This window comes from Ascaphus truei, chromosome 1, assembly GCF_040206685.1.
Source record: "Ascaphus truei isolate aAscTru1 chromosome 1, aAscTru1.hap1, whole genome shotgun sequence".
NCBI classification, from domain to species: domain Eukaryota; kingdom Metazoa; phylum Chordata; class Amphibia; order Anura; family Ascaphidae; genus Ascaphus; species Ascaphus truei.
In genome coordinates, this window is record NC_134483.1 from 55,911,901 (window position 1) to 55,925,838 (window position 13,938).

General features: G+C 43.2%; 1 protein-coding gene across 1 annotated transcript in view; it reads right to left on the reverse strand.

Moving 5' to 3' along the window:
* Positions 1-13,938, reverse strand: part of C9 (complement C9) — a 63,135-nt gene that overhangs the window by 37,692 nt on the left and 11,505 nt on the right. The window contains exons 2-5 of the mRNA XM_075588572.1: positions 9,893-10,010; positions 8,220-8,364; positions 1,987-2,131; positions 868-1,006 (exon numbers count right to left, since the gene is read on the reverse strand). Of these exons, the coding sequence (XP_075444687.1) occupies positions 868-1,006; positions 1,987-2,131; positions 8,220-8,364; positions 9,893-10,010 (547 nt within the window). The remainder of the gene's footprint in view (positions 1-867; positions 1,007-1,986; positions 2,132-8,219; positions 8,365-9,892; positions 10,011-13,938) is intronic.

Consider the following 13,938-nt stretch of genomic DNA (forward strand, 5'->3'; position numbering starts at 1 on the left):
GCTGGCGTCAAATTACGCCGTGGGGTCATGTTCACGTCGCCCATAGCCATCTGAGATAAGGTAAGTGAGTTACAGGGTGCTCGTGCGCTCCCAGCCATTTTATTTAAATGCTCTGGGGAAAAGCGTGCGGACTATAACCGCTGTATCCCCCCAAAAAAATCTCAGCCCCCCAGTTTGCGCACCCCCGGTATAGAGTAAGGATCCCCTTTATTGTTTCTAGTTATGGACTGTACCCTGTTAAGGTCCCACAGAGATGGCTCCACACAACTCTAAATGTTCACGGAGAGACAACCTATGCCCAGAGGGAGCTCCATAGTCCGTAGCCGAGAGGCATAGTTGGACCAGAGCCATAGCTGGCTCCATGAAATGGCATGCAGTGCCCGCAAGAGGGACACATGACTGACAGAGGGAGAGTAACACAAGCCCAACAGTGGCCTCTATGAGATGGAGCTCTACCGAAGCCACCCAGAAGAGGGCTTCCTTAGATAACAAAGGGGATCAAGCCTCAGCACCCTCCTAGTGGGCTGATATAGAGGTAGATAGGGAAGAAAAGCTGAAAGAGCAAAAGGGAGAATGCAGCTGTGAGACTACCAAGATCACTGTGTACTGTATATTGATGTAACAATAAAGCTGCTGTTGAATGAATAAAGTTCCTGGGGCCCATCATTGTTATATAACGCCCAGCCCCACAAATCCAGCACCCTGACAAAGTAATCAACTCTGAGCACTGCCATGTAAATAAACATTTGATAAAAACACCTTAAGAGCCGGGCAAGGAAGCTGAGGTGTGTGTGTGTGTGTGTGTGTGTGTGTGTGTGTATGTGTGTGTGTATGTATGTATGTGTATAGTTCTATTGAATGACTTACTTGATAAGTAAGAGTTGCAACATTCCATGGTTTGCGGTAATATGTTCTGGTATTACCATCTCGGACTCTTTCACAGAGGCCATTAAAATACTCATTGTCAAAAGGGTTACTCCTTGTGTCCATGCCCAAAATGTTTACTCTAAAAGATGAAATTATATTAAAATCTCTTGCAGTAAAAATGGGCTTTAATATATCGATTTAAAGGACCATAGTGAAGGCAGTGGTATGTTTAATATATATGCTAAAGGCAATTTTTTTAAAAGAACATTTCCTTTTTCAAATGATATAAAAATATAGGTAAAATATGAAGTAATTCATGAAATTCTGCTCTCTGAATAGTTAAAATTAATCGCATAGGAATGTCCAGAATTTGAACCAATCAGAGAGTAGTATTTCATTATTCACTTTGTTTGCAGTTTGTCAAGAGGGGGGAGGGGGACATGGGTGCAGGCTGTTGAGAGGTTGGAGGAGCGGGAAGAGGTGAGCATGAAGGGCCCTGGTTCAACCACTGGTGTGGGTGAAGAAGCAGCGGGTGTGTGCCAGTCCTCGACCAGGACACAGAGCTGCAGCCCAGGGGATGGGTGTCCATGGGCCTGGCTTAAAAAAAACAAAGAAGTACAGTAGAAATGTTAAAAAAAAATGTAGCCTGTGAAAGTAATAGTCCGGTCAGGATATTACCTGGCTTTGCCTTGGGCCTTCCACTATTACACCTTGGCCTTTAATAGCCAGGTTATTCCTTGTCCTTCAGGCATTATTTCCTAATTGCCACTCCAGCTGCTTCACTATTTCTTTTGTCTGCTACGTAATATTGACCGCTATAACCATTTGAGCGCCTGAGGAGCTGCGGCACCAGAGTGCCTCGGCCCCTCCAGTACTTGCAATTACGTGACTGCTCCTTCGAAGCAATCATCACATGATCGCTCAGTCACGGATGACTGAACGGAAGAGGGGCTGTCCCCTCCTCTACACAAACGAGCAAGTAGATAATGACGTAGCTTACTAGGTCATGGGGCGCCTGGAGTTGCCAGACCCTATGACGTAGTAGCTAGGTCCTGGGGCACCCAAACGGTTAATGACTCTATGGTCACCTGTTTTCTCAATGTATTTTACATACTGTACCCATTCCCTGCAGTTCTTCCTATCTCGGACAATTCAATTTCCATCTTGTTACAGGGAGACTTTGGATCTTGATCACAGATTTCATCAGATAAATCCCCGCAGTCATTATCAGCATTGCACACAAGTCGCCTTTTTATGCATCTGCCTATGAACAGAATCAAACAAACAGAATATCTGGTCATTTTACTTGTGTACATTCTTTTGCATTTCTTGTTACTGTATGTAAAAAGTCCCAATGTGTGTAGCGTTATCTTCTCCTTCGTTGTACACGCGAGTGCTTATCTCCTGAATTGATCCTTCTGCCCCTGCTGCTTCTTTTTTTTGAGGGTTGATATACCCCCCTTGTAAAATTTATCCCTCCAGTTTGTTTTCGAGTTTTTATTTGTAAAGTAACAATAAAGATGTATTTAAAAAAAAATGTATTATTGTTTGAACTAGGGAGTATTTTGGGGTATGAGTATACTGGTCAGTAGTCTAGTAACTCCTAGTGCCAGAGACATTGTGATGAGCTACAGTATTTAAGTCTGCTAGCACCAATGTTTGGGCGAAAGTGGTGTGGGATATTTATTAAAGAGCAATAATATAAATTATATAGATACACCGGGAGCTATATTTAGTGACGGCGACGGTGACGTCAGACTGCGGTCGTTGGAAAACTCAAATTGAGATGACTTCTATCGATCTCGACCAAGCCATTGCTCTGTCGCGTCGCGCATACTATAAGCGCACGCAACGGCGGCAATGCATTTGTTTTGACGCGACGCTGCATCGCTGTCTTCGGCACTATAAGCGCAACCTTAGTTGTGTATTCAGGAAACTTTTTTCAATTTGATCCTCCATGTGCAACAATGTATGGCCAGTTATTCAGAGGGACAGTGCATGGTTGGAATTTTCTGCTGCTTGGAATAAGATATTATATTTTTTATCAAAAACGAATAGACTATTCCGTTCTGTGGCTAACGAAAGGCTTTTATTTGTGCGAGCTTTCGAGATACACTGATCTGAAGGGGGCCATACTCAAAGGTAATCTAGGAACATGAAAGAGAGACGGTTGCATGAATACAAATGTATGCAACTGTTTGAGAAATGTAGCGGTGGCCTAAACCGAGACTGCAGCTTCATGAGTCACTAGGGAAAAAAGCCTCTAGGGAGGAACATGGAGCACAGCACAAGGACGGATAGCAGGACCAGCAGACCATAGGTTAAACTAATTTATTAGTATATAGGGGGAGACACCATAAAACCGGACAATCACTCACTCTGACGCGCTTCGGGCTAGGCCCTTTGTCAAAGAGTCTCTTGACAAAGGGCCTAGCCCGAAACGCGTCAGAGTGAGTGATTGTCCGGTTTTATGGTGTCTCCCCCTATATACTAATAAATTAGTTTGACCTATGGTGTGCTGGTCCTGCTATCCGTCCTTGTGCTGTGCTCCATGTTCCTCCCTAGAGGCTTTTTTCCCTGCTCTGCAATCAAGTTGGTGGCATGCCTGCATGGATTCCGTGCTGATCTACACTACTCTACTAATCTAAAAGTGAGTGGACTATGATATGTATACTGCTCTCTGACTGTGTCACCATTTCTGTTCTGTGACTTACCTGAGTGTGGTAGGAGAACAGGGAACTTTCAGCCTTTGGCGTAATGTTCCCCTAATACCCTACAAACACCACTCTAAGTATGGAAGCCTATTGGCAGTCACATATTCATGAACAGTTTTAAAAGGTTGACTATGGATATTTATCCCCAAGGAGCAGTTTTTCCTCACTACTAATTCAAGCAAAAAGAATAGATATCCGTGGCATATGGGACTTGTTACGTTACATTATATACCTGTTAATATATCTGTTGCACCATTTTGGACTCAAGTCCTGTTCTCTATTCATGAGTCACTACCCTAACACAAGAGAACTCTCTTCCCATGAGTGCTAAAAGCCATGTCTATACATACTGCTGCGGCCGAGTTTATTCGAGCATTTGCCCGTTCTCGGCCGCAGCAGTAACCTGGCACGCGCCGGAGGGTGCCGGGCGCGCGTCGAAGCCTCGGAGGAGAGGCCCGCCGATCGGGGCTTCCCCCTCTCCTTACCGGGTCCGCCGGGTCCCCCGGAATGTCCCGCCGCCGTCGTGACATCCACGCGACACCAGGGCTCCCTCGGGGAGCCCTGGGAACGCGTACAGGCGGCACAGGCACCCACCGATGCGCGGCACGCTGAGGGAGTGCGGCTCGCAAGCCGGGACATTTCCCGGCTTGCGGAATGAGCCGCACTCGGATAAAGTGTGCCGCCTGTGTACTGCGCTATATGAATGCACACACAGCTGTCTCTTACACATACATATGTACACTGTAATTCTATCCTAATATACCAATAGGGACCACATGGTATCTACACACATTAATAGTAATGCAACATCCTCAAACATTTCTACACCTACCCACACCATTGGTATACACTCCCACACACCTTTTGTAAAGCGCTGTATACACTGTGGGCGCTTTATACATTTATATTTATACACATACACACACATACACACACACATACACATACACACACACATACACATACACACACACACACATACTCTTACATCACTACCATTCAAGGACTATTTAACACCTTAAGTCATAAATCGCATACTGCACAGGGGGGAGAGAGGTTTCATCCACAGATAACATTCCAAGATGCACTGTTTGTAAGTAAAACCTTTCTTGCTTTATCCAGTGTAACATCGCCGGCAGAAAAGATCAGTGTATATCGAAAGCTCGCACAAATAAAAGCATTTCATTAGCCACAGAATGGTATGGTCTATTCGTTTTTGATTATTACACTCGGCTTACACGGTACAGATACCTCTACACCTCAGAAAAATGAACAATATAGTGTTAAACATTAAATACTAATGATAATATAAAAAAATTAGAAATATTTGTAGTTATTCTTGCTTTCAGCTCATAAAGGTAAATGTAATAATAAAAATAGCAAAATGATCAGAAAAGTAGAGTAAGATGAGTAGCAGCCAGGGTCGTAGCTATAGTCTGGGCAGCCTGGGATAAGCCAGGGGGCCCACGGTCTTGGGGGCCCGCAAGAGATTGAATGTTGAAACAGAGAAGAAATACAAAATGTCAGGTTCCCGTCGCCGCACTGGAAGGTGAAGGCCCATCGTTTCAGTATAGCCTGCTATCAGCGCTTCAGGGGAACCCCGATCGCGTACAGCACCTACAACATGAGCAAATGCCCATGATGTACACTGTAACACTGTAACACTGCACATCATGGGCATTTGCTCGTGTTGTCGGCGCTGTCCGCAATCAGGGTTCCCTGAAGTGCCGATCACGGACTATAAATAAAGGACGGACCTTCGCCTTCCGGTGCGGCGACGGGAACCGAACGTTTTGTATTTCTTCCCTGTCTCAACGTTCAATCTCTTGTCGGCCTCCAAGAGCGCGGGCTCAATGTACGTCATAAGAACAACGTGGGACGTGTGGAAATGGAACGTCTAACTTAAAAATAAATGGTGAGCACATGAGCAATCTATATTTTATATTTAATCTATATTTATGTGTGCGGTATATTTCATTTCCTTCTAACAGATCGAAGAATATAAAGATTTAACATTAATAATACGTTGAGAGGGAGAGAGATAGAGATAAATTGTGTGTGTGTGTGTGTGTGGGGGGGAGGAGACAAAGAGAGTGGTGGGAGAGAGAGAGAAAGAAAGGAGGGGATATTGTGTGGGGCTAAAATGGAGGAAAGGCGGATGTATAGGACAGAACTTACAGTAGGGTGCATTTACAGTAGGAATATATTTGGGGATGAGGGCTAAGGTGTAAGGGGGGCAGTGTTATTGAGAGCTTTATAAGTCAGATCTATGGTTTCTAAGGATTATGGGAAGCCAGTGTAGAGATTGGCATAGTGGTAAAGCAGAAGTGGAGCGGTGAGTGAGGTGCAGTAGATGAGTCTGGCAGCAGCATTTTGCGTGTTTTGGAGTTGGAACAGGTGGACAATAGGAATGCCAGCTAAGAGATGGTTGCAGTAGTTAAGACTGGACAAGATAAGTGAATTACGATTTTAGTTGCATCATGAGTGAGAAAAGAACGTATCCTCACAATATTTTGGAGGTGGAGATGGCAGGACTTAGTGAAGAGTGAATGAATCAGAGGGCAGAGTCAAAGATTGAGCAAGGTTCATGTTGAATCAGAAAAAGAGGAAGGGGAAACACAAAATGGATGTGCCCCCAAAAGAATTCACTTAAATGCACACCCCCCAAATATAAAAATTAACTTTGAATAAATCCTTAAAACATATATTACCAAAGTAACGTGTAATGTGAATTAAAAAGATATTAAATCTTGACTATCAAGCAACCGTGTCGTTGTTTAATCATACTCCCCCAGTATCAATTGATACGATGGGATGTTAAAGACAGGGAATGCTATGAGTAGGGTATAGAACCCCTCTGGGGTAGCGGTAAGACCGAATGTAGAGTGATATATAATTATATACAGGCAAGTGGCCACAGGATTAAATATCCTAATGCTGCTAAATATAGCCCCCTGCACATTTACATGGAGATTGGTCTAAACAATAGCGCTGGTATATGATGGTATAATAGCTGTATTGTAGAGCTTCCAAATACCGCAGTAATGGCTTAAAAACACAGCAATATAATATGAAGACGCCTCACATTAGGTGCAGGGATAGCAGGCACACTGACCATGAGTAGATTAATAAGTAGTTAGCTCATATGGTCTTTTCAGTTACACCCAGGATACTGCAAACACTACATTAAAAACAGCTCCAAGTAGGAGACTGACAACATTGCGCGTCCAACGCGCGTTTCCCTCCAGCAAAGGAGCTTCTTCAGGGACAAGTATATGTTGTCAGTCTCCTACTTGGAGCTGTTTTTAATGTAGTGTTTGCAGTATCCTGGGTGTAACTGAAAAGACCATATGAGCTAACTACTTATTAATCTACTCATGGTCAGTGTGCCTGCTATCCCTGCACCTAATGTGAGGCGTCTTCATATTATATTGCTGTGTTTTTAAGCCATTACTGCGGTATTTGGAAGCTCTACAATACAGCTATTATACCATCATATACCAGCGTTATTACTTAGACCAATCTCCATGTAAATGTGCAGGGGGCTATATTTAGCAGCATTAGGATATTTAATCCTGTGGCCACTTGCCTGTATATAATTATATATCACTCTACATTCGGTCTTACCGCTACCCCAGAGGGGTTCTATACCCTACTCATAGCATTCCCTGTCTTCAACATCCCATCGTATCAATTGATACTGGGGGAGTATGATTAAACAACGACACGGTTGCTTGATAGTCAAGATTTAATATCTTTTTATTTCACATTACACGTTACTTTGGTAATATATGTTTTAAGGATTTATTCAAAGTTAATTTTTATATTTGGGGGGTGTGCATTTAAGTGAATTCTTTTGGGGGCACATCCATTTTGTGTTTCCCCTTCCTCTTTTTCTGATTCACTTTCAGTTCACAGTTTGCACCCACCCTTTGATTACCTCACCTATGTATTTAAACACTTTATTCAATTAGTATGGTCCTGTGATCACTCCCCACTCTTTGTTGTTTCTTTAAGGTTCATGTTGAGCCCAAAAGATTAATGCTCTGCACCTTCTTTCACTTAATAAATGGACATTTTAGCTGAATTTTGCTGTGACTTCTAAATTTATGTGATTCTCACTTTTTTAGTGTGCTACCTGCAACATTATGTGTTGCTTCAAATATAATTAACCATTTTTCAACTCTTAATTCTATTCAACATTTTTTCAACAAGCCTCTAATACAATTAGAGTCCTGGAGTCAGGAAAGAATTTATTTGTCCCTTTATGAAATATCATTGGATAGCCTACTCGCGTACTGTATGTTGGGCAATAGATGACAGAATATGTAGCCTACTCATGAAGCATTTTTTATTTGATCATGTATGATTCCAAGGAGTTAGTTCCTAAAACAGCTGTAACATTTACTTTGACTTTCTCCTCCTCCGTTCACCCAAATTAGATTTTATGAATGACTAATGAATTATTATGCAAATAGGTATACTCTTACTTTTAATATGAATGTGTGATTGTTTGGTTACCACTAAATACTGTACATGACCTGGTTGTGATGTCCCACTGAAAAGGATGATAACCAATGGTATAGCTCTACAGAGATAAAATACTCTCAAGAGGACATTTATTAAGCACATTAGTACCCGTATCACACTCAAAATCTTCTTTGCAGTCAATTTTTTCATCTTCACAAATTTGGTCAGATTTGCAACTCCGCGTATCCCCCACAGAATCCAGACACCGCTTCCCTCCATACTGACCAAATGTCACAATACTTCGAGAGCGGAACTTCAGAAACAGGAAAAAATACATTTAGTTGAAGGATATTTTGCATCTTTTTTTCAGGTATTATACAGCACATTATACAGCACATATAGATTATAATGCATGTATTGGTGCCCAGGTCTGCACATCAACATCCAATGTACAGAGTAGTATTCTTACCTATTCACATGTAGGTGATATGCATTACAGAAAGATACATCACTTTGACAAACACAGGGCTATATATGCTGGAGTGTGATAGCCATTATTGCCTATCAATATCATTTTTTTATGTCCATGAAAGCACTTTTAGCGTGCAACAGATCACAATACATTATGCGACCGTTAAAAATAGATTTTTTTTGTGCTAACCTTTTGAGACTAAACTATTATTATATTTATGTTTTTCTGTCCCACAAAAAGTGTGTGTCGAGCATGCACATTTTAAGTGAAACTTCTTTGTCTTTTGTCACTGTTTTGACACAGAAATTGTATTTGTGTTGGTGATGTTTTCAATGAAGAATCAAAACACAATTTCAGTGATAAAATGCAAAGAAGTTTGGCTTAGAATGCTCGTGATCAGCACACACCTTGTTTTAGCTATTTGCACTTCTATATTTATATTAACTGGGAATTCCTTGTGTGTGTGTCTCCGTGTGTCTCTCTCTCTGTTTGTGTCTCTGTGTGTGCATGTGTGTCTGTGTGCATGGGTGTCTCTGTTTGTGCATGTCTCTGTGTGTGGGTGTGTCTCTATGTGTGCATGTGTCTCTGTGTGTGCATGTGTCTCTGTGTGTTTGTGTCTCTGTGTGTGTTTGTGTCTCTGTGTGTGCATGTGTCTCTGTGTCTGTGTGTCTCTTCGTGTGTGCATCTCTGTGTGTGTGCATGTGTGTGCGCGTCTCAGTGTGCCTGTTTCTCCGTTTGTGAGTCTTCGTGCGCCTCTCCGCGTGTGAATCTCCACGTGCGCATCTCCGAGTGTGTCTCTGTGTGTGTTTATGTGTGTCTGTGTGTTTGTGTGTCACTCTGTCTGTGTGTGTGTGTGTGTGTGTGCCCTATGCTGCGGCTGTGGAGTTCTCTGCGTATGGTCACGGGGCGCACCGAATGCGGGGGCCTTTGCGCATGCGCATCGAATGGCCTCTGCCCATGCGCACCGTGCGCACTAACGGCCTCTGTGATTGCGCGCAATGCGCGCTGAGCACCAGAGGCCTCTGCTCATGTACGCCATACACGCCGAGCGCCCTCTGCATGTGTGCGCCATGTGCGGGAGGCCTCCGCGGAATCCAGAGCTGTCTTCCTCCTCTCCGGTGACTGGTGCTGTTGCAAACTGGCAACACTGACATCGCTGATGGTCTCTCTTGCCAGCAGTGACATCAGGTCTGTCACCATGAATCCATTTTCTGCTTATTTCTCATGTGGTAGGTTTGAGCAGAGAAGTTTCACTTCAAAAAGACATATCTGATCAAGCCAATGTATTCCATGCCATATTAGGTTTTTTTTTTAAATTATACTGCAGGCATCTTATCCTGCAAATTGTTCTGACTTGAAAGGCAATTACCTTTTGTTTTATGCAGGGGTCACATTCGCTCCAGTTGCTCCAACTGCTTAGCTCACAGTCAATTGGCGATGGTGCACCAGTTTCTCTTGGTGACCTATTTTGAGCTTTATTTGGAGAACTACAAACAAACAAGTTAGACAGTCAGAGAATTCTACAGATTGTGCCCGTTTTGCACTCTACTAGTGCACACAAGTTGGATGAACCTCTCTGAATTTCATACTGGGTCTAGAGATCTAGAGATTGTATTGTTTTCTTCTGTTTAACGTGATAATAGTGACCGGACTTACCCACAGTCTTGAAGAAAAATAGCATTTTCCCACCACCTTAATGTAAGGCATTGTATTACCCACACATTCATTTTCATAGACACTCTCAGAAATACTGCAGTAGCGCACAGTGGAAACACAATAATTAATACGGTGCAGGCTTTAAATATCCATACAAACTTTATACCGTATTTGAAAAAATAGAAAAACTTTTTATTTCCAATTGCTTTGCAGTCAGGATCCATGGAGGTTTATGCACCTCAGACATATTGTATTAATGTATGTATTGTAATACTGTATGGAGAAAGACTAAGGAGCCTATTTCGTTCATTAACTGGCCAATTCCTCCTAGGACCAAAGTGAACTAACTAATTCCACTGACATGTTTCAGGGGTCTCATCTGTGTGAATGGTACCCTTTTCACTGAATTCTGCCACCTTTAAGTATTTTTAATTTATGTTTTAAAGTTAGACATGGGGGTTTAGGGAGGAGTGATTTCCTCTGGCTGCTCCCTTTTGAGTGATCAGTAAGTGCTTGTACAGTTCCCCTCACCACCTCCCCTTAACTTTATTGGTTGTCTGTTAAAGCCAGGGTGTGATAAGATTAAATACTGGACAAAAACTTCCCCATTCAGGGGCGCCTAAGAAATTCAACTGTCTGACTATGTGGGATTACACCTTTAAACTGATATTTCTATTTAGTCATCTGAAAATTATATGCAATTTCACGTGATAACAATTCTATAAACAATTTGACACCTCATTCAGAAACAGAGAAAATGTTGACATATTTTTCATCTGTCTGACCACGTGTAGTATAGGTTAATCTATTTGGAAGTATAGAAGCAAATGGGCCAAGTAGTCTCTCTCTCCTTCAAAAGCCCACACTCGCTTACCCGAGGTGAGATTTCTGGTTGTCACTTTCTAGGCGATCTTGCAGCTTAATGAATAGCCCATGTATATGTAATTTAATGAGTTTGCCTCACTTGCTTACTAAATTTGCATATCACACAGAATTGCACAGCTAGAATGGGAAGAATGGCTGTTTTTGCACTGAAATGCCATTATTGAAGTCTACTGATTAGGTCACAATTAAGACAAACATAAATGTACGCTAACTTACCACCGAACAGAGGGGCTCCCTAGTGCTCTGCTGCAGTATATTGCCATGATACAGAACCATTTACTTATGAAAGTATTCATTGATCTTAACCTTGAGGGTTAATAAAGACTTAGCTGCGCATGTGGTTTAGATGAAATTATTAGTCCTCCTAGGATGAAAGGTATGTTGTTATATATAAACTCCAATGTATCCAGCACATATACACATACAGTCCCAAATAGATGTTTTGCTCATATGAACTTCATCAGGGATATCCCAGGGGAGGGGTAGACAGATATTTATAGCCTGTTGGTAACTGGATGATGTTGTTATCCACAGTGAAGACTGTGAGTCCCATCTCCCAAAGATTCAAGCAGTACTTCATTCCATTTATGCCGTTGGTTTAACTGCTAATCCTCCCAAGTGTACCATTGGTTTGGATGTCCCAGAATAAAGAGAAAAATTCAAGGGTGACCAGGTGGTTCCTTAGTCTCCAGCCCTTTCATTTCACTGTGGAGCACAGGGCCAGTTAGGCGCATACTGAGGCAAGCACAGCTGATTCGAATTAAGCTCCTTCACCTGCTTTAAAAACAGGAAGAGGAAATGCCTCTGGGGCGGCAGTCTCTCTCTCTGGGGCATAGAGGGAAGACAGAGGAGTGTTAAGACAGACACAAGCTGCCCAAAGCGATCCTGTCCCAAGAGGGAAGAATAAAGCTCCCAGGTAACGAGCCAACTGCGTTTGCTGTACTTTATTGGGCTGGAATAGGTTAGCTAGCCAGCCAGATAGTTAGCCTGCACTTTTGTTTAGCTAGTACCCCGACCGGGGTTAGGATTTTGTTTCGTTTCAATTTTAAAGGGACAGTGTACCCATTGTTTAGTTACCGTTTTTGGACAAATAAACCCGCAAATAAAATCAGCATTATTTCACCGGAAGAGACGTGTTGTCTCCTCACTTACCACGGTCATCCTGCCACACGTGGTGTCAGAAGTGGGATGTCGAACACCCTGTAAAAAGGGCGGAGCTACAGATTGCGTCTGGTGGAATCTGTCCACGTGGTAGCTGCCACTATGGAGGACGTGCAAACAAACAAATATAAGCCCTCTAAAAAGCGCTGACCTACACACAAATAATTGTGAAAAGGGGATACCAAAATAAGTGATTAACAATAAATTGATATGTGAATGAAGCAGCCTAATGGAACAAAAAAACAACAGACTATTCCAAATCTGTAAATACAAATAAACATACAAATTAATCATTCCTGGCGCTGTGAAAAGAGTCCAAAATACCGTGAACCAACAAGGCAGTCTCTAGTACAGGCTTCCTTAGGCAGATTGATGGTCTTGATAGTGTTTTTTCAGACAGGGGGGTTGTCTTTTAAATGATGTTCTGCTGCCTCTGAAATAACAGAAAAAACAGCAGGGCACGCCAATTGCGTAGTGTGTTTCATCAAATGTCCCCTATCTAAAACCCTAGAATCCTACTTACAGGATATGGGCTCGCAAAGTACAGTGGAGAGAATCTGTGACGCACGTCCCTTCTCCTCAGATCGTCTCACGGATCCCACGTGGTCTGGTCTGCAGGAGTCTCCCTCAATAGCGGTGGTGTTGATAGAAGTATATCACTCCAACGCTCCCACGGGTGCAGGGGGGGGGGGGGGGGAATATGAAACAATACTAGTGTGATAACGAACAGGATTTAATGACACAAGTAAAACGCTAAAATCACACTTACATAAAAACAGGGTATCAAATACCGCTCACAATGCCATCCGCAACCTGCACAGCTCCTATTACCTGTACTTTGCGAGCCCATATCCTGTATGTAGGATTCTAGGGTTTTAGATAGGGGACATTTGATGAAACACACTACGCAATTGGCGTGCCTGCTGTTTTTTCTGTTATTTCAGAGGCAGCAGAACATCATTTAAAAGACAACCCCCCTGTCTGAAAAACCACTATCAAGACCATCAATCTGCCTAAGGAAGCCTGTACTAGAGACTGCCTTTTTGGTTCACGGTATTTTGGACTCTTTTCACAGCGCCAGGAACGATTAATTACTATGGAGGACGTGGTGAAGGCCTTAGTACACAGCACCGCTGTCCAGCAAGAAGCTAACAAACAGGGACAGGACAGCACGGCTGCACAACGCGAGACGAACCGGTTATTTGCAGCCCAGCTTGACGTTGTTGCAGACACACAGAAGCAGCTGATTGAGCAGCTGGCCCAGATTAAAATGGGCTTGTCAAGTACGGCCCCGACGCGGCCCGTCCAGGTGAACGAGTACCTGCAGAAAATGACGCCGCATGATGACGTCGAGGGATACCTCAGGTCCTTTGAGCGAATCGCTTCCCGGGAAAGGTGGGCCCGCTCCAAATGGGCTGGGATTATCGCACCCTTTTTACTGGGGGAAGCCCAAAAAGCGTATTGTGACCTTGATGAAGAAGCCGCAGCAGACTATGACTGTCTGAAAAGCGAAATCCTTGCAAGGATTGGTGTGACTCCCGCAGTTTGTGCGCAGAGGTTCCATAAGTGGAAATACCAGGAACAGAAGCCGCCCAGATCCCAGTTATGGATTTGATTCACCTAGCGTCCAAGTGGCTAAAACCAGAGGAACATACAGTAGCGACATTGTTTATTGCAGCAAAAGCCGCCGGCTACATGCGTCTGGGAAGCGGG